The sequence below is a fragment of the Myotis myotis genome, unplaced genomic scaffold, assembly GCF_014108235.1.
Source record: "Myotis myotis isolate mMyoMyo1 unplaced genomic scaffold, mMyoMyo1.p scaffold_m19_p_13, whole genome shotgun sequence".
Classification (NCBI taxonomy): Eukaryota; Metazoa; Chordata; class Mammalia; order Chiroptera; family Vespertilionidae; genus Myotis; species Myotis myotis.
This window is the reverse complement of record NW_023416317.1, coordinates 17,011,811-17,031,339: the sequence shown is the minus strand read 5'-3', so window position 1 is coordinate 17,031,339 and position 19,529 is coordinate 17,011,811. Positions and strand designations below refer to the sequence as shown.

Here is a 19,529-nt window from a genome sequence, read left to right as displayed (position 1 = left end):
GGCCAAGTGGCTATGAGAATCAGCTGTGTCTGCAGTGAGAGAACTTCTGTCCTCTAGGGAGGTGCTAATCTAGCCTTTGCCTGAGGCTATCCGGCAAATGCCTGTGTGCAGGGCTTGGGCGGGGCGGGTCGCACAGGATCAACAGGGTGGGCCGGAGAGAGCAGTTATGGCGGCTCTCAGTCCTGTCCCCAGGGGCTCTGCCTCTCTGAGTCCCAGCACCCGCTGCAAACCTCGGAGAGAAAGCTGCACTCGCTCTGACCGAAGCCAGACAGTCCCGCTTCTCCTGTTTGAGTCTGGGTCCCTAAAGACTCGCCCGTATCTGGAGCTCAGAGTCCCGATTGAAAACGCCAACCGCGCCCTCCGCCGCCAGCCCGCTCCGCGCACTCTGCACCTCAGAATTTGACTTCAGCACTGCGCCTCCTCTGAGTGTCCGTATGCGTTTCTCTTTCCTCCTAGTTGTAGGACTTCCACTCAGCCAGCGTTCCTGTGGTTCTGGGTGATGTCCGTTCCGTCTTTTAGTTTCACTTTTGAAGTAGTTGTTCAAGGCAGCAAACTCCGGCGTTAACCTATGCCGCCATCTTGGTTCTCCTCCCAGTTGTGTGAGATTTGATGGTTGTGGAACCAGCTGCCTGATGGCTCTTTTAACTTCGTCCCACAAAGGCTCAATTGGATTGAGAACTGGTGATTGTGGGGCCACCTAAGCAAGGCAAAGTCTCCCTCATGTTCTTGAAACCACTCCTGCACAGTATGAGCAGCGTGGCATGGCGCATTTTCTTGTTGGAAGAAGCCATCTCCATTGGGATACGCCATCAACATGATAGGATGAACTTGATCAGCAAAGATACTTAGGTATGTTGTGCTATTCAGACGTTGTTCCACATGAATTTAAGAGCCCAAATCATGCCAGGAAAACATGCCCCAAACCATAACACTGCCCCCACCAGCTTGAAGGGTTATACTCATGCATGTGGGGTGCATCGCTTTCCATGCTGTTTCTGCCATATTCTCTGCCATCTGCATGATGCAACTGGAAACGTGATTCATTGGACCACATGCCTTTTTTCCAATGCTCGACTGTCCAATCCTTGTGTTCCTGTGTGAATTGGAGACACTTTATCTTGGTAACTGCAGACAGCAAAGGTGTTCGAACAGGCCTTCGGCTTCCATATTCCATATGATGCAGTGTATGGCTAATTTGCCTACAAACGTCAGGTGGTCATAATAATCTGGCCACTCAATGTATATACTACTATACTAGAGGCCCGATGGATGAAATTTGTTCAAGGGGCTCGGCCCTCACAGCCATAGTGGCTGCCTTGGCCCTCACAGCCCTGGCTTCAGCTGGAAGGTTGTTCGGAGGGTTGTTCTGCTGTTCGGCCATCTGGACTAATTAGCATATTACACTTTTATTATTAGAAGATACTAGTGGCCCGGTGCACAAATTTGTGCACATTGAAAGGAAATTAATTAGAAGAAATATTTTAATATTGCTACTTTCCCTTTCTCTATAATAGCAGTGTCAGAGATTAAAGAAATTTAGTAAAATGTACATGAAAATAATTTATAAATTGATTAATAAACAATAACAACATGATATAACAATAGACATGATATAAAACAACATTGATAAAAACTATGACTGATAAATTGATTAAACTTATTCTAATATCTCCCTGTATACCACATTAAGAGTAAAAACACTTTCAGAGTGCTTGACTAATTTCCCTTGTGATGAAGTATTTACAACTTTAACTTTAACATTACACGCTCTTCAAACTTGAGAGAAAGCAACATATAACTGACCATGTTTGAAAACGGGTTCAGGTAGTAATATTTCTACTCTGTCTAGAGTTTGTCCTTGTGACTTATTAATAGTCATCGCAAATGCTGGCATCATGGGAAACTGTGTTCGAATGAATTTAAATGGGAGGCCAGTGTCAGATAGGGATGCTGGCTTCTTTTGGCTTCAGAGGTACATTGTGCCAATGGCTGGTCTTCACACATATTCTGTTGATGACGATGCTTTCTTTTAGCTTCAGAATGTCAACAAAAACAACCAAATTCATGATCGACAATGACAGATTGAAACACATGCGTGCGATTGGTGCCAGCGAGGGCTTTATATGTATCGTGAATGTGCAAGTTAACATCTATTTTTAAATTGCCAGTGCGTGCCATATGTACCAGCTGGTCGGTCAGACAGTCGGATGGATGTACGGTCGGTCACTTAGCCTTTTATATATATAGATATATACCCCTATACTTGCATCTATGCCTATATCTATTTTTTTAAAATGGGTTTATACTACATATTGTTCTACAACCTGTTGTTTTTTCCATTTTGGACTTTCACTTATCATTGACAGCTTGCCATATGGGCACTTCAGTTCATAGAAGTCACCTTATCCTTTTTCTTTTTTTTAATTGATTTTTTTGAGAGAGAGAGAGAGAGAGAGAGAGAGAGAGAGAGAGAGACAGAATGGATCAGTTCCTCCCAAATGTGCTCTGACTAGGGATCAAACCCAGAACCTGGGTATGTGCCCTGACTGGGAATCAAACCCATTGAACCCGCCACCTTTTGGTGTACAGGATGACACTCCAACCACCTGAGAAACACCAGCCATGGAATCACCGTATCCTTTTTAATGGATTTATGACATTTCCTTATGTGATAAACTGTGATTAATTTAACCACTTCCCATTTGGTGGCCACTTACAAACCTTGTAATTTCTTAAGATACTCCCATAGAAATTAATCTGATCCTGGAAATACATTTTCTTACACCCCTGACCTGCAGAAAGCACCTGCCTGCTATGAAAACAGGCAACTTTGGATGCACATAATTAGAAGGTGTGTTCTGCACGAACACTTGCTTCTTTTTCTCCATTTGGCTGGGTGGTTTAAATGTAAATCACAACGAAAATAGTAGCCTCAGCATATGTTGCGACTGTTCATTTAAGAGCTCCTTATTTTACATGAGCATTCTTTTCTTACCCAGAGAATGGTGGCTGAGAAGTTATGCCATTAGGCATGCGAGTGTAGCTGTGTGAGTGTGAAGCCACTGTTCTTCAGGGTAGAATTTGGTTTAAAGGAATCTCCTTAATTGAATGCTAAGCCTGCCTTACCCTAGGACATACTGCCTTTTGCAGACAAGATGACTGCAGTGTTATGATTATTGCATTCACATGCACACTTATGTATTCACATACATGCACACAGAATCACATATACAGGGTGTCCCCCCCCAAAAAAAATGTGTCCACACTTTAAGAGCTGATAGCTCAATTTTGAAAATGAAATGTACTTTAATAAACACTGTCTTTATAATTATTCAAAGTAAGTGTGTACATTTTTGGGGGGCACCCTATATATACTCCCACTTATAATCATACATATAAAGCAGTCACACACAGTCACATACACAATACTGATACATTATACTAATACATTATACATTCATACCAAGACATATTCTGCACATACATACATATATGTATGTACATACATGCACAGAGAATCACTTTATTCAGTAAACCATTGTGAGGGCTCATATCATGGGGTTAGGGGTAGGCATGGAAGGGCTGGAGGAGAACAGACTTGCGAGCTCAGTCCCCACCCCTGAGTAGGGGTGGACAAGCCAACTCTGACCTCTGTGGCCACAGGTTCTAGGCTTGGGCGAGCTGCTCCACAGCCAGCTGCTCCTAGAAGGACCTTCCTCTGGGATGGGCCTGTGCCACTGCCCAGGACAAGCTTCTCCCAGTCGGGAAGGGCTCTTAGGCGGAGGGGGCACATCTCATACAAAGCACCTGCATGCCCACCCATTGCCACTTTCTGTGTTGGGGACTCAAAAGCCCTGTTGTTTTTTTCCCCCAATTCAGTGGAAGAGTTAGAAATGTTTGCGAGGACCATCTAGTTTGGTTGAATTCAGCTGAAGCTGCTTTAATGCCTGTTCCATGCAAGCGGCATTGAACAGTGAGCCCACACCCGCTTCAGGGCCATCTTTCTCCAGGGCTGCATTTCAGAGACGTCCAAATTGCTCCCAGGGGTAGAACATTCTTCTGTGGTCGCAGTGGTCTCCTTGGCACATATCTGCACCCGAGCTCCTCTGAGGGACTAGGAATAATGTCACGGTTACACAGTAAACAGAATTCTGGAGAGGACAAGTAAGTTCCTTCCCCCTGACAGCTTAAAAAGCAGCACTGAGCACGGCATTTCATAGTGTTTTTAACTTGAGAAATCTCCCTTGTCTCTGCCTCTCGTCTTCCTCCAGCCAGCATCCTCCCACGGAGATGTTACTGAGGATTTCTCCTCAGAGGAACAGCTTCCCTGAGTCGTTCCTTCTTGGCACATCTAGTGCCTTCTTAAAGGCCCTGTGTCTGGGGTGAGGTGCCCTAGAGCCTGAGGAGGAAGGAAATAAGCAGGACCTTAGGAGAAAGGGATTTCAAACTGACGTCCTTTCTAGTCATTCCGCCCATGTTTATTGAGTCCCCATAATGTTAAAGTCCTTGCTGAAGACATTAGAGTCAGAATGATGAAGAACATGGGCACATCCCATCCAATGGGGAGGCGCAGTGTAAACAAATAAATCACTCTATCAGCAGTGATAACTGCTAGGAGGAAGATGCAGCAAGGTGAGGGAAGAGAGAGGCATGTGTGAGAGCCAGTGTATGTGCCTCTCTTTTACCTGGAGGGGTCAGGGCCAAGTTCTCCCCACGGAGGAGACATTTGAGCAGAGACCTGAATACAGTGAGATAAAGCCGTGGAACCATCTGGAGGAACAGTGATCCAGGCAGAGGGCACAACACATGCAAGGGCCCAGGCGGGAGCAAGCTCAGCATTTTGGGAACTCCAAGGAGACTGGCTGGAGCACAGTGAGCAGGGGGGGGGGGGGGGGGGAATGGAAAGTGAGGCCGGAGCGGGACCAGGCAGGGGCCTTGGGAGCCTTGGTAGGGAGTCTGAATTTTAATTTGAAACAGAAACCATGGGAAGATCTCTAGCGGTGGAATGCCTAGGATTTGATTTTTGTTTTGTTTTTTAAAAAAGAATGCATTAGAACAGCGGTTCTCAACCTTCTGGCCCTTTAAATACAGTTCCTCATGTTGTGACCCAACCATAAAGTTATTTTCGTTGCTACTTCATCACTGTAATGTTGCTACTGTTATGAATCGTAATGTAAATATCTGATAGGCAGGATGGTCTTAGGCGACCCCGTGAAAGGGTCCTTCGACCGCCAAAGGGGTGGCGACCCACAGGTTGAGAACCGCTGCATTAGAAGGAATGCCTCATTAGGAATCAGTCAAAGGATCCTACAGAGGATATGATGGAAGTCTGGGCCAGGCAGTGCGATAGGCACAGAGAGATGGGTTCTGTTTGAGATAGAGATAGAGATAGAGATAGAGATAGAGATAGAGATAGAGATAGAGATAGAGAGAGAGAGAGGTAGAGAGAGAGAGAGAGAGAGAGAGAGAGAGAGAGAGAGAGAGAGAGAGTGTTAGTTGATGGTCAAGCAGGAAAGGAAACTGGGCTTCAGCCAAGGGCTCCATGGCTTTGGCACTCCGAGGCAAAGTGAGAGCCGGAGCAACGCTTGCAGAATGAAAGTAGTAACCAACATTTGTTGAATATTTAGCTGCACTAGCCCGTTTCATTCTCCTCATGTCTTCGTGGAAATGGCTCTGTGGTTACCGTCTTTGGCAATTGAGAAAGGGTGGCTCAGAGAGGTTGGGTAACTCCCCCAGCTAGTGTGAGGGTGACCCATGACCTGGACTTAGGTTTGTTTGGGCCCAAGCTCTATACTATACCTTGAGTGAGAGAAGCCTTGTGCTTGCAAAAGTGGTGATACAGATCCCCACACCCCTTCTTGCCCCAATTTGAATTACTGAATCAGAACCTCTGGGGGTTTGAGAACCACCCCTGTAGGGATCAAAGACTTCAAGTGTTTCTCACATTTCTTCCCAATGATCGATCCCTCTCTCCACTCCAGCCCAGGCCCAGAATTTGAATTGTTACAGAGCTATGAACATTTGTATTTTGTTGCTTTGAATAAGTACTAGTACCTCATTCACATGACTCAAAAATCCAAATGCTAGAAAGTGACAAATAAACATTGAGAAATGCCACTCTCAAACTCATCCCCTCTACTTTGTTCTTCCTAATCCCTCAGCAGGTAATAACTATTAGTAGTTTCTTGGTACCTTTCATTGTTTTTCAACAAATACAAATATGTATCATTTCCCCCTTTCTTACACAAAAGCAGCATGAAGTATACACTGTTTAGTTCCTCACTTAAAAAATTTAATAAAGCTAAAGATCTTTCATATCCATAGGTAGAAAGTATCCTCACTTTTAAAATTGCTGCCTAATACTCCATTGTGAGGATACACCAGTTTCTTGAACCAATTCTGTACTGATAACCACGGGTTGTTCCCAATCTTCCGCTATAAGAGATAATGTGATAATGAATGACTCTATCTGTATGCCATTTAGTACTGTAAGATACATTCCCAGAGGCAGGATTGCTGGGTCAAAGGTTAAAGCATTTGTCATTTTGCTTCTTTGGAGTGAACCATTTTGTATCCCTACCAGCAACATCACAGTCTTGTAGTTGGCGTCTTTGTAATCCAGAGTGGTAGGTCTTACTCAGTTAGACCCAAGTCCCCCTTTACCATCCTGATATGAAATTCTAAGACAGCACAACCTACTCAAAGTCAGAATTAAAGAAAAAATCAATATGATGCTTTATCTGGTAAAATAAAATAAAATAAAATAAAAGCAATTTATAATATAATAAGAGGTACTTCACTATGTGAAATGCTCGTGCAAGACTGCACTGCAAGATGTAAGAAGTCATTAGATGCTTGTGCCTATATTTGGACTAACTGGATGCCACACCCCAAGTGAAGACTGACACTGATGTGCTAGTGATTCAGGACCTGTGAGCACAGTTGCCATTGGAGAAGTGATTTCCAAAATGGTAAAACAAACAAACAACCCCCTTGGTAAGGTTCTGAACAAAACAGAAGAAAATCTTCCCTTTATTTACACAGTAGTTGCATTCCTGGAAAACTCAGTGCTTATTAAAGCCATGCAAACACTCTTTTGTGTTTATATATAAAATGGTCTTGAGTTCTCGATTCAGGTGATTACAAGCAGGCTTTTCTCCTACCCCAATGTCCAGTGGGACATTTGAAAGTCTCATGGGACACAGAACAATTCTTCCTTGTGTGGCACTGCCCTACCTCGTCCACTGAAGGCCAGCAGGACTCCCAGCCATTGTGAGGAAGTGAAAAGTCCCAACTGTTCACTGCCTTTTCCTGCCCTGAGGACTGCTGCTGTGGGGTCTCCTCTGGAATCTATTCCATAGACCAGGATTCGGTGAAGGTTTCTGAAAAATTCACCTCTGTTTCATCATGTTTCACTCTGTTCAGACCCCTCTGGTAGCCACTCATTATTGCAGGATAAGTGCAGCATCCTCAGCTGGGACAGCGTCTGCAGGTTCATTAGCTGGATTCAATGCTTCAACTGAGAGTTAGGTATTGAAATATATAATTTTTGTTTGTTTGTTTTGGTGAAAGTAGCAAGTAGGACCCAGTGCCCAGTGTTGCACTTGGCATATTGAGAGGTGCTTCTGGTCACTTGTCCTGATGTGGCGGCACAAACCCCCAATTTTTGTGACACTTTTGAGTTCTGAATTTAATTAGCAGATAGTTTAAATATTTTTATTCTTGAGAGAGTGGGACATGTTTAGTGGGATCCGTCCTTAATGTATTGTGCATAATGCTCTGTTGAAGATAGTCTGTGTGTACGTTTCAAAGGCTCAAGATGCCACTCTCCTGTGACTGTGATGCCCTGTGTTAGGGCTCCTCTCCTGGTTACTCTCTAGTTGCCTGTGAAGTTTAATGCCTGGGTCAGGATGGTGGACCATAATGACTTCACCATAAACTGTTCTCATGATCTTGGTGCCCAGGTGGCTCTCAATATAGTCTAGCAATCCAGCAGTTGTTCAAATATGGCTAAGCTGTATTTTTTGTTGTGCCTCAATTTTCCCATCAGTGAATAGGGATGACGATAGGATGGCTGGCTGCTACAGGTACTATTTTGTCAGATGCTATGTTTGACCCCTTGTCCAAGTTTATGATTATGCATTTATCACGGTGGCTTTTGGAGCCAAGCCTGTCTGCCTCTAGTGTATTAGCTCTGTGAAGGCAGGTCTCTGAGCACATCCCACCATCCTATCACTGGATAAATCAGGGATTGCATGAGGGGTGTTATGTAGATACCCTATAGGTAATGGATTGGAGTCTTACTACCAAGGGATAGTATACTTTCACTCACTCACTCATTTATTCATTGGCGGGGGGAGGAAGACTTCTGGGTTCTGACAGGAAAATTACTTTTCTCTCAGCCCCCATTTAAGCGGCAAAGCCATCCCGACCGCTTGCCCTGGGGTCAGGCGCTCTTGGCTTCATTTGGAACTGCTAGCAAGCTTCCTGAGATGGGAGGTGTGCACAGAAGCGGAGAATTCATTATAACCGGTTAGTCATCCGTGGAGATTGTAGACACTGCCCGTGGGCAGGGCGCACCTGGCGCTTCCTGGGTGGGGCCTGTTCCCCGCGCTGCGCCCCAAGGTGGGAGCTGGAAGGCCCACGGGAACCTGGGGAGGGGGGGGCTCCTCAGTGGCCCATGTCCCCGCGCTGCCACCTCTGAGATCAAGCCCAGCATCTGCTGGAGGAACTTTTTCCAGGGACTGCTGGGCAGGATCCTCGACGACACCACCGGGCAGACGCCACAGCCCCCCCCCCCCCTTCCTTCCCTGAAAGCTGAGGGTGCTGAGGTGGCAGGCGGGGGCAGGAGAACGCAGGCCCTGGTGCCCAGGCCGCCGGGGGACCCCGCGAGGTCTGGAGCGCCGGCTGGTCCAGGATGACTCAGCCTCGCTGGGGTCCGTCCTGACTGCGGGCCGGCGCGAGGGTTCCGCAAAGTTCCCACTCACGCCCCAGACTTCGCGCGGGGGCCAGGGGGCCCCAAAGCCGGGTCCCGAGGCCTCGGGGACGCCTGGTTCTCAGGGCGCCGGGGGTACCCCGACTTCTTTCACCTCGCCTTTCCTCTGCGGGCCGCCCCAGTGCGCCTCCGCCGGTCGCTGGGGTCCGAGTCGGTAGGGGACCCCTGGCTCTCAGAGGGGTCTTTCATTCCCAGACCAAAGGAGTCTGCCCGTCCGGAAGGACTTGGCGCCCGATTTGCTCCCTGCCCGCTCCGGACACCCCGGCCCCGCCACTCCCGCAGCCCCGCGGACGCCGGCCAGGCCCATCCAGTGCCAGCTGTTCGCAAGCCCTCGCCCGGGTTCGGCGCGTCCAGGCGGCTCTGCTGCGGGCCCGCCGGTCCCCGCGCCGGTTCCCTGCACCGCGGCCGCGCCGCCCTCCGCGCCTTCCCCGCCAGCGCCGCGGGCCCAGGAGCGCTGCGGGCGGCCGCGCAGCCGTGCCCCGCCGGAGCCCCGAGCCCCGAGCCCCAACGCCCCCCAACGCCCGCGGGCGACCCGGCTCCTTCTTCAGACTTTTGCTTCTTCACCCGCCTTCTCTCAGGAAAACTGCGCGGCCGGGCGGGGGTCGCGCCATCTCTAGGCTCCGCGGCACCGACCCGCCGCCCCTGCCCCGGACCCGGCGCGCCCGCTAGGAGCGGTCACCCGCCAAGTGCAGGGCGCTGCGCCCGCCTCGGCCTCCCTCCGGCGCCCCCAGCCGCCCCGGCGTGGACCGCCCGGCCCGAGGCGCGCCCCGGCGGCGGACTGCGGAGTTGGAGCAACTCGGCGGCCGCAGTGGCCGGGCGGGGCGGGGCAGGGCGCGCTCGCCGCGGCCAAGGACACCCGAGTTGGCGAGTCCCCGCCCGCGCGGCGCCTCCCACCCGCCCTCCGTGGCCGCCGGACTCCCCCGGGCCGCCGAGGCGGGGCCGCGGCCGCCGCTGCGAGAGGCGCGCTTCCCTCCTCCTCCTCCTCCTCCTCGCCTGCTCCCCCTCCGCCTCCCTCCCTCCTCCTCCCCGCCCTCTCCCCACCCCGCCCGCTCCCTTTTCTGCTCCTCAAGTGAGCTGGGCGCGCGAGGCAGGCGGGCAGCGCGGAGCAGGCAGCCCAGCGCGCAGCCCACCGCCGCCCCGCGCACCTCCCGCGGCCGCTCGTGTCGCCGCCGCCGCGCGTGGAGGGAGCCCAGCATGGCCGGGCCGGGCTGGCCGCGCCGCGCCTCCCGGGGGCCCGGGGCGCTCCTGGCCGCCGCGCTCCTCTACGCCGCGCTGGGGGCCGCGGTGCGCTCGGAGCAGCAGATCCCGCTCTCCGTGTAAGTGCAGCTCCCGCGCCCGGGGAGGGGACCCGCGACCTGCTGTGCTCAAGTTTGGGCGCCGGCAGGTGCGGCCGGCAGGTCTTGCTGGCGTCGGCCTCGCCTCTCGCACCTGCACTCCTTCCAGGAGCGGAGCGGGGCGGGCGGAGAGGTTGGGGTGGGACCCTCCAGCCCCGACCCCCGGGCTGGCGAGTGGGACCTGGAGAGGCTCACCTCAAGTGACAGCGCCAACTTTGAAGCCTGTTTACTGAACCCAACTTCCATGGGCCGGTTGTTTACCCCGTCGTTGCCACCTTCACTTCTTTTTGGGGAGGAGGATGGGTGGGCTTCTTCCGACGAGTATCGGCCAGGTGATGCCCATTTGGGGTGGGTAAGTTCTCGGGCGATTATTCAAATAAAACCCAGCGATCGTTTCAGACAGCCTGGGAGACTTTGCACATTTTGAACTATGTGACCCCCCTCATGCCCCCTCCCGCGCCACGCTCTGCAGTTTGGTGCTTTTTCTTTCATTCCCTCCCGCCCCCCCGCGCGCCCCCTCTCCTGTGTATCTCTCTCCCGGCTCCTTCAGCCACAGCCCGCGGGTGCCTGTGCGTGCGCGTTGGCTGTGACACGGGGGTTACATTGGTTCCTGTGCCCTTTTCCCTTGCAGGGTGAAGCTCTGGGCCTCGGCTTTCGGCGGGGAGATAAAATCCATTGCTGCTAAGTACTCCGGCTCCCAGCTTCTGCAAAAGGTAAGGTTTCTGTGGTGGCAGGAAGCAAGCGAGGATTTTTTTTTTCCAGCACAGAAAATGGAGGCAGTTTTAGTTTTCCAAACAAACGTGAACCCCGGCAGCATCAGTTAGCAGAGGTGTCCCTGATCCCCGGTTTCTTGGCAATGCCCTGTGCCGTGACTTCTCCCTACCAGCTGGCTATTTTTAGATGACACTTGATTCTAAACACAAAGAAAAGCAGGATACTCACAGGCACTGTCCTGGCCGGGCTCTGAAACTCAGTGCTTCTGCACAGCTCTCCTCTTGGTGTCGGTACTGCCGTTTCAGTGCCAAGAGCAGATGCTCCTCGGCCAAAAAATGCTAACTTCATCCAAGGGGTCCAGATTCTGTGCCTATTTGGTGGTGCCTTTCACCTCGCCTGCCTGTGAGGCTGGGGTTCAGTGGATCAGAGAGAGACGCTGCACTATTGTTTGTCATCCCTGCAGTTGTACAATCCCATTATTCCCCAATCATCTAGACCCAGGGCTGGGATGCATTACATCATTACAGATAAGGAGAATGAATATGGTTATCTTTCCACTCAGCTGCACTGCAGGGTAATAACCTGGGAGAGGGGTCCGCAAACTTAAGAAATTGGTCTGCATCCATATAATTCTGGAGAGTAATGAGAATGGAGAATTGATTATTAGGCTTTTATCAGGAGCGGCATCAATTTTAATTCAAACAGACAGCATTATGTTTAAAATTACAGTGTGTGATATATGGTCCTTTGCCCTCCTCTCTAAGAAGAAAAGAAAGGGAAAAAAAAGGTCTGGGAATGAGAGATTAGAGGGGTTAAAAGAGTTTCAAGTTAACAAATCAACAGGATTAATCCAAGTATTCTCTTAAAGATAGAAAACAAAATTGGCCTTGAGGGGATAATTCTCTGAAAATGGGTACAAACAGCTTAAATTGTTAAGTTAACTTTTAAGCATTTTAAAATGTGCTTTTTGGGCCAATGTAACATATGTGTTATGCATGCTGCCTGGTAACCAAGTACGTATTTTATTTATGGCATACCGCTTTAGAGAGTAGCATTTTTTGGGACAGTATATGAAACAGTTTGTCACATGAAATTTAAATATTGTAATAAAATACCAGCCCATAATAGAATGTTATTCTGGTTTAAAAACTGCCAATAGCCATATTCTTTTAAACTGTGCAGATTGTTTGCTCAACTCCATTATTTGGGGAAGGAGTTCATTGAATTAAAGGCATTGATAAAAATTTGAGGCTCTGATGTACCCTTATGGACGATGACAATTTGCATACCTGTGAACCTTCTCTCAGTTTGTAAGGATTGCGTCTTTTGCTCGTATTCTTTTACTCTGGACCAGTCTGTACCCTGCCTTGGCATTTTGCCCATGTGTCAGATGTGTTATGTGGAGAATTCTGGACTATCGCATTGTCTGTATATTTTTCTTATGCTTTTAAAGAAGAGAATATTTGTATAACTTTAAAGAAATATTTTTCATCTGCATGTTGTAGTGGAGTTGTAGCAACTCTGAAAGCATTACTTCAGAGCCTGTGACTGTTTTCTTAGTTGTGCTTACATATCTTCTATCTCACATTTTGTAGGAACACATGAAATATATATTTTTCTTCTCTCTGAAGTGAAAACACACACACACACACACACACACACACACACATTCACACACTGCACAAAACCCCATCAACCATATTATTGGCTTCTCTATAATAGCAAATTGGAAACAGTTAAAATGCTTCTCTTACCTTCTCATCAGCATCCTTTCTGATAGTGAATTCACAAGCCTAGCTTTGCTTTTGTCATCTTTGCAGCTTGACAATTGTATAATTATTTCCAGCTGTTTATGGCTTTGTTGTCAGTTCTTGCTGTTGCCTGGCATTTGGTAATCTGATGCGAGGAAGGTGAGGTGTTGCTTAGAATTAGGGTCCAGGACGGGTATCTGCTCTCGCTCTTGGATTGCAATCACCGGCCATGGAGTCCTGAGGTACCCAGGGCTTTGGCTTGCTAGGCAAATACTTCCATGAATGATGGGCAGGGCACATTAGACAATGCACATTGGGGACCATTTTTGCAGTTATCTTTTGGCCGTCTTATTCCATTGCCCCCAACTATGACTATTTTAAAAATTAGCAAAGAACACTGATTCAGAGAGTTCAGAGGATGAATGAGAAAAGATCCGAGGTGCTCGGGGTGTGGGAGGCATAGCATCATTTGGAAAAGCAAGGAGTCGGTTGCCTTTCTCTTCTTTATTTTCAAGTTTCTGGCCATTTGCATGAGAAATTACTCCTCTAAGTCAAAACTCTCTGCATTCTTCTATTGCAACATTGCATCTTTAACAGTTAAAATACTCTCAAAATGACCGAGAAAACTTGGTTGAAAAATGCATTAACACTGTATTAAGAGGACTCAAAGGTGACAATACTGTGTTGCATAATAGACTGTAATTACATTTTTAAGGCAAGAACACTGAACCTTGAATTTCAGTTAAGTGAGGTATGCTGCAGGCCACTGTATAATTGTATGTACTCTATTGTGTAGTTTCTCTAATTGACACTTCATGTTGTGAGGGATGTAGTATGCTCATTTTTAGCATGGGACTTTAGGACTTTTTGCACTAAGGCAAAAACTTTATAAAGTAGTTATTGTGAGTAGAAGTTAAGTAATAATTGGCCATCTATTTTAAGGTGTTTGAGGACAGGGAAAACTGCCATTTTGGTAATAGGTTCTTATTAGGTAATTTAATGGGAGGTAGCAGAATTATCACTGACTTCAACATAAATACACATAGTTAATAATGTGCCTCATTGTTGTGGCTTCAGACAGGAGACTATTACATTAATTGTTTCTATATTTCATACCATGGCTTATTCTACTTTAGCTTATGATAATGTATTAGTTATTCATTGCCAGACTTTTTTTATTTTTTTCCCCTCCTTTTTGTCTTTGCTGAGCACAGGAATAGCAACCTATTAGTTCCATACAAAGAGGAAATCTTTTATTTTATAAAATGCAGTAGTCCGTGTTTTAGCGAAGTTGTGTGTTTTCAGTACAGAATGGGGGAACGTGGGGCTTGGATGTTGGAGCTGGACTGAATCTTGAGAGGCCATCCTGTGGTTTAGGAGCGCGGGCCCGGGAAGGAAGGTGCTGGTATGTGGCTGTGTGCCTGGATGCTGCCTTCCTGAGCTGCAGATACTGCAGGGGTTTCGATTCACTTCACCCTTTAATTAACTTTCCTATTAGACATATTCATGCCAGGATTCAGCTCCTCCATCTCGCTTCATTTTCCCCAAAGAATGTGCTTTGTTTGGGTTCTTTGGGGGAGGCATGGCTTCATTACCCCTCTAATACCGGGGTTCAGTGGGAGGCATTCTAGTAGGTCAGATAACCTAGGCTGTTAAACTCCGGGGCTCCCCAGCCCTAACATTCACAAGAAAAGGCATTAAACTGGCATGATTCTCATTTCATCCTCCTTGGGGACAATTTGGTAGGAGCTGGGTGTTTCATTCTATTTAGTCCTGCATTCAGGGAATGCTTGTTCATGGAAACGAAGGGTTCCAATTGCATTTTCCAGAATTGTGATAAATACACAGCAGAAATATAGGTAATGTGTGTCTGTGGCAGTAATGCTGGGAAAGCATTGACATTTACCTTGGATGCCCCTTACAGCCCTTCTTGGAATGCACAACTAGGTTTTTGTGTTATCAACTATTTATCGAGAGAGCGGCTTTAATACACAAACTTGATGTCTCTTTCCACAGGGCAGAGTCAGCAAAGTAAAAGGCTGGCTCTTTAAGCCACTTTGATAATTATGACTTTTTTTATCAATGTGGGAATCGATGGATGTTTGAATAATTAAATAGGAGTAGACACTTGTCAGGAATTGGGGAGCAGTGCTTGCTGCCCTTAGGAAGCCTCAAGCTCGCCCTACAGATTGCTTTTATGGGGGAGGTGCCACTTAGCTGAGCGTTTTTTGTTGAATAAATAGTTATTTGTCATCCTGCAGGATTAATGCATTCACCCTATGCTGCCTATGCTTTAAGTCACGGCACCACTTCAGTTACTGGACTTTTCCCTGGTGGATTATTTTTTAAAGTCTTGAAATCTCGGAAATGACAGCTTTCTTTTACTTTTAAAAAAATATATGTTTTCATTTTTAGAGAGAGGAAGGGAGAAGGAAAGAGACATTGATCCACTACCTCGTGCACACCCCCTACTATGGATCGCATCTACAACCCGGGCATGTGCCCGAACTGGAATCTAACGGTGACCTCCTGGTTCATAGGTCAATACTTAACCACACCGGCTGGGCGGAAATGACCGTTGTCAAACTTTGAGGGCAGTTTATATTGGTGTCATTAGCCCAGGCATCAGGACATTAGCAGGGCAGGGTAAACCAGTTAAAATTCAGTGTGAGCATCTTCCCCAGGCATATATCTACTTGCATCTATAAGCTGGTACATGGTCACTTGCTGTTCAGAGAAAGTTCTTTTTTTTATGGCTTTGCTCAGTTTTGGTTTGAACCCCGTTTGTTCATTTCTTTTTCTTTTTCCTCAAAAAATTTTTTCTTTTCTGCCAGGTATACTTCTGCTCTGCTTTTTCTCTCATCAGGAACTGCTACAGCCTCTTCCTCAGATTTCCACATGCTAGTCAGATAAGGGAAATGAAAATGTAGGCATGGTGCTCTTGTCAGAGGCAAACTTCAGACTTTTATTTCCATGTGCTAATCAATTGTGATCAATTACTATGGTGATATCAAACTGGGTTTTCTTTTATATTGTATTTTATCTTATGTATTCTAATACCAGGGTGCTGTTAGGCAAACACATGAATATCAAACCACCTGATAATTATGAAATCTGTCAGGCACAGGCAAGCACAACTGATGTTTCCAGTCTGTGATAAAGACATACCTGTATATCAGGATGAATCAAACCATTACCCTGAGCACCTACCAGGTGGTCTATTGTATTCAAATAAGTGCAAGTTAGGGGTTCAGCCTTTTTCTTTTTCAGTTTTTGATTGATCCTCACGTGGTGTTTAGTGCCCCCACTTATGCTGGTCAATGAATGGCTTGGGGTGTTGGGCTTAGAGAAGCGTACATCCTCACAGGGATCCTTTGCGTCAGGTCTGTCATTAATCCAGATTTCCCACTGCAGGTGCCCACTAGTGGCCCTTTTCTTTATCCAAGCACGCACCTCTGAGGCATTTATTTCAGGCACCGCCCTCATCTTCTGCAGTCACAGTACTTGTTGGAACTGGCTCCGGAGTCCACAGGTTGTGTGTTCCTGGGACACTATGATGTGACTTAGAGGTTTGCTATGGCTAAGACTGAGAAAAAAATGAAATAGATGTTAGAAATGCCAGTCTGTGAATTTGCCTATGAGATTCCTCCCCCTCCTCCATTTTAATGTAATTTTTATACAAGAGACACGTGGCCCGTGTTTCACCTCCAGTGACTCTAGTGATGCTTTTATGCATCATTCAACGAGAGAAGTTCCTCATACCTGGCAACACATAGAATCTTCATCAGCCCTCTCTGGTCCACTAAAGTCAACTTCTCCTTCAAGGGAAGAAAATGAGGTAGAGGAAGAGGAGGGTGCTTGCTGTCCCTTGCTTTTCCTGAGCAGTTAGAGACCAGGAGACAGAGAGGGGGTTGTGTCTGAAATGTAAAGCCAGACTTAAGGGCCCCTCTTTGACACAGTCCTCTACCTGGGCCACACCCCACCCTTAGCAGACTAGGCATCTGCATAGCTGATGTGTTTTGGGGGATTTTTACCTGCATAGCCAGCACATCTGCTTTTCAGAAAAAAGTTATTTTACAAATACAGCTCTGAAAAGGGTCCAGTATGTTTTCAATAAATGGCAAACATTTCGATTTTCACTTGCTTTGAACAACACTCTCTGGGTGCTCATTCCAAGGCAGTATAACTATGGCATTACGTTTATAGGGTGTATTAACTTCATATGTTGCATGGCTTCCCCAGTTACCCCAAATCAAGATTATGAAAATAACTCAGAAACCAAACTGGGCATTTCAAGGCCAAATTGGAAAGGAGAGCATTATCTCTTGACAAGACAGTGTTGGCTACTTCTTCACTTTGTGCATTTGCTATTAGAAAACTGTACCCTCCCAAGGTTAAAAGAGCTGCTATTCATGTAAATGCCCTGGACAGGCAAGCTGGGCAGGGCTGTGGATGGTCTTGGCTTATCCATTTCTCATGAAGCCACTGCCAGTCGATATTCGGGGCTTGCACATGTCATTGCCATTATACTTATTAAGTTTGTGCGTGCATGTGTGTGCCAATAAGAACGGATGCTGCTCATCGCAGAATGTGCCAGATGCTGCCTGCTGACAGGAGGACTGTTCTTGTCCTCTGTGCTTCTGGAGAGCAGGGCCTGAGGGAGCACACCAGGGAGCTATGACAGAACCGAGTGACCCGGTCCACCGGGCGTGGCTTTGTCCAGCATCTGAGATTTTATAAGCAGCTGGAAGCTGAGGATCTGCTCAGACCAGGATCAGCTACATAATTTGCAGGGCCCAGTGTGAAAGGAAAACATGAGACCTCTTGTTAAAAAATTATGAAGACTTTCAAGATAATAATAGAGCATTAAGGCAAGCCAAGGGCTCATTGGGTCCGGGAAAACCCACTGTGCGAGAGGCCGTCCTCAGTTTGGCTCCCCCCCCCCCCTGCTGAGTCACTGGTCCTCCCAGCCTAATTTAAGGTTCCTGGCTGCAGTCAGTTTAGGGGGCATCCTTTGCTCATCTTTGTTGTAATAGGTGGAGAGCGTGGAGCATTTCCAGAGATATACATCTTTGGATGTTGTTAAAGGTAAGGTCACTGGCCTAGGAGCGGTGGCACCCGTCCTTTTATGTTTTCTGTAGGCATTTTCTGAGGGGCCTTGGCCAAATAATTTCATCTATAATAATAAAAGCGTAATATGCTAATTAGACCAGACAGCCGAACGACCTTCAAGACGTTCTTCTGGATGTCCTTCCGGATGTCCTTCCAGACAAAGTCGGGGCTGTGAGGGCCAAGGCAAGCTGCCATGGCTGCGAGGGCTGAGCCCCTTGCACGAATTTTGTGCATTGGGCCTCTAGTCAAATAATAAAAAACAGCATTCACTGGGTGTCCCTGCATTCCAGGTACTGTGATAAGTACTTTACATATGTCATGCCATCCAGTTCCCCCAACAACCTAAGGAGGCAGGGACTACCAGTCACCCCATTTTATAGATTTAAAGCTGAGGCTTCAGAAGTTAAGCAGCCTCCCCAAGGTGACCAAGCTGAGCTTGCAGAGTCCACGGTGCTGTGGCCTCTCCCCTCCGTGTGCTCTTCTTTGACCTCAGTTCCCATTTGAAAAAAATGTGAATGTACCTGCCTTCTCTACCTCCTGGGTATTTGGGAGGCTTAAATGAGATAACATCTGGGAAATTACTTTAGAAACAATTAGAGCTTAGGATAACAGCTGAGAGGACTCGGCTTGGAGTCAGAACTTGGATGTAAGTCCCAGATCTGCCATTTCCTAGCTGGGTCACCTTGTATTTTAACATTTCTGAGCTTGTACTTGCAAATGTGAAAGGAGATCAATACCTTCTACCTTACAGGCTGTGGTGAGGATAAAATAAAATAAAATATTCAGAGCATCTAGCACAGTGCCTGGCACTTAAGTGCTTCATGCCAGCGAGTTGTTGAGGTCATGGTTGTTTGCATGACACAAATACCAGCTCCTCAGATAACGCCATTGAGCACTCATGGGGCATGGCTCCACACATACATGTGGACTGAGTTAGCAAGCAAGTGCATGAATGGGTGAGTGAGTGCTGGGTGCTGGGGTGTAGGCAGGTGAGCCCACCTGGCACTTGATGGGGAGGACCCTGTGGGACCAAATACTTCAGAGTAGGAGGAGGCAGCAGCAGACACAGCCTCTGTCCAGATGTTAAGTCTTCTGGAGGTCAGCACCCTTCTCCCTGAGGGCCGGGGAGTTGCCCAGAGGAACCCTTCACACAGGGTCTTCCTGTCACTCCTCCCTGGCTCACCCTGCTGTGTAGGTGGTAGGCCAGGCCGAGGAATGCCTGTGTCTGCTGCACTGCCCAGAGGGACAGCCTGGAGCAGCCAGCAGCTTTTCCTGCTGTAAAAGTGCACCCAGCAGCACTGCAGACATGCATTAATCCAGATATCCTCTAGGACAGCAGGCCAGGCATTTCCTCCTGTGAGAATTCTTCTTGCTGGCCTTGGGGGGGACACTGAACTTCTCCCGCCTAGCTCCCGGGAAGCAGTGGAAGAGGCCAGTCGGGGACCAGGCACCTCGCTGGGGCAGGGAGTCTTTCCTCCAGTCAGGGAGGGAGATGCTGCACTGCATGCGGGCCGCCATCTGTCATCAGGAGGCACTGAAGGGCATCCATGTTCCTTGGTTCTTCCTGCAGCTCTGCCCTCCCCCTCTTCAGAGCTTCCTTGACACGTTCTGTGCTGTGTTTTG

At 47.8% G+C, this 19,529-nt stretch overlaps 1 protein-coding gene across 2 annotated transcripts in view; it reads left to right on the top strand.

The window, feature by feature from the left end:
• Window positions 1–10,081: 10,081 nt before the first annotated feature.
• The window catches only part of CACNA2D3 (calcium voltage-gated channel auxiliary subunit alpha2delta 3), an 809,032-nt gene continuing 799,584 nt past the window's right edge, over window positions 10,082–19,529 (top strand). For both annotated transcript variants that reach the window (XR_004971472.1, XM_036331880.1), the window contains exons 1-2: window positions 10,082–10,311; window positions 10,961–11,042. Coding sequence is in view for 1 of the 2 variants with exons in the window: in XM_036331880.1 (XP_036187773.1) it covers window positions 10,190–10,311; window positions 10,961–11,042 (204 nt within the window). In the remaining variant the exon portion in view is untranslated. The remainder of the gene's footprint in view (window positions 10,312–10,960; window positions 11,043–19,529) is intronic.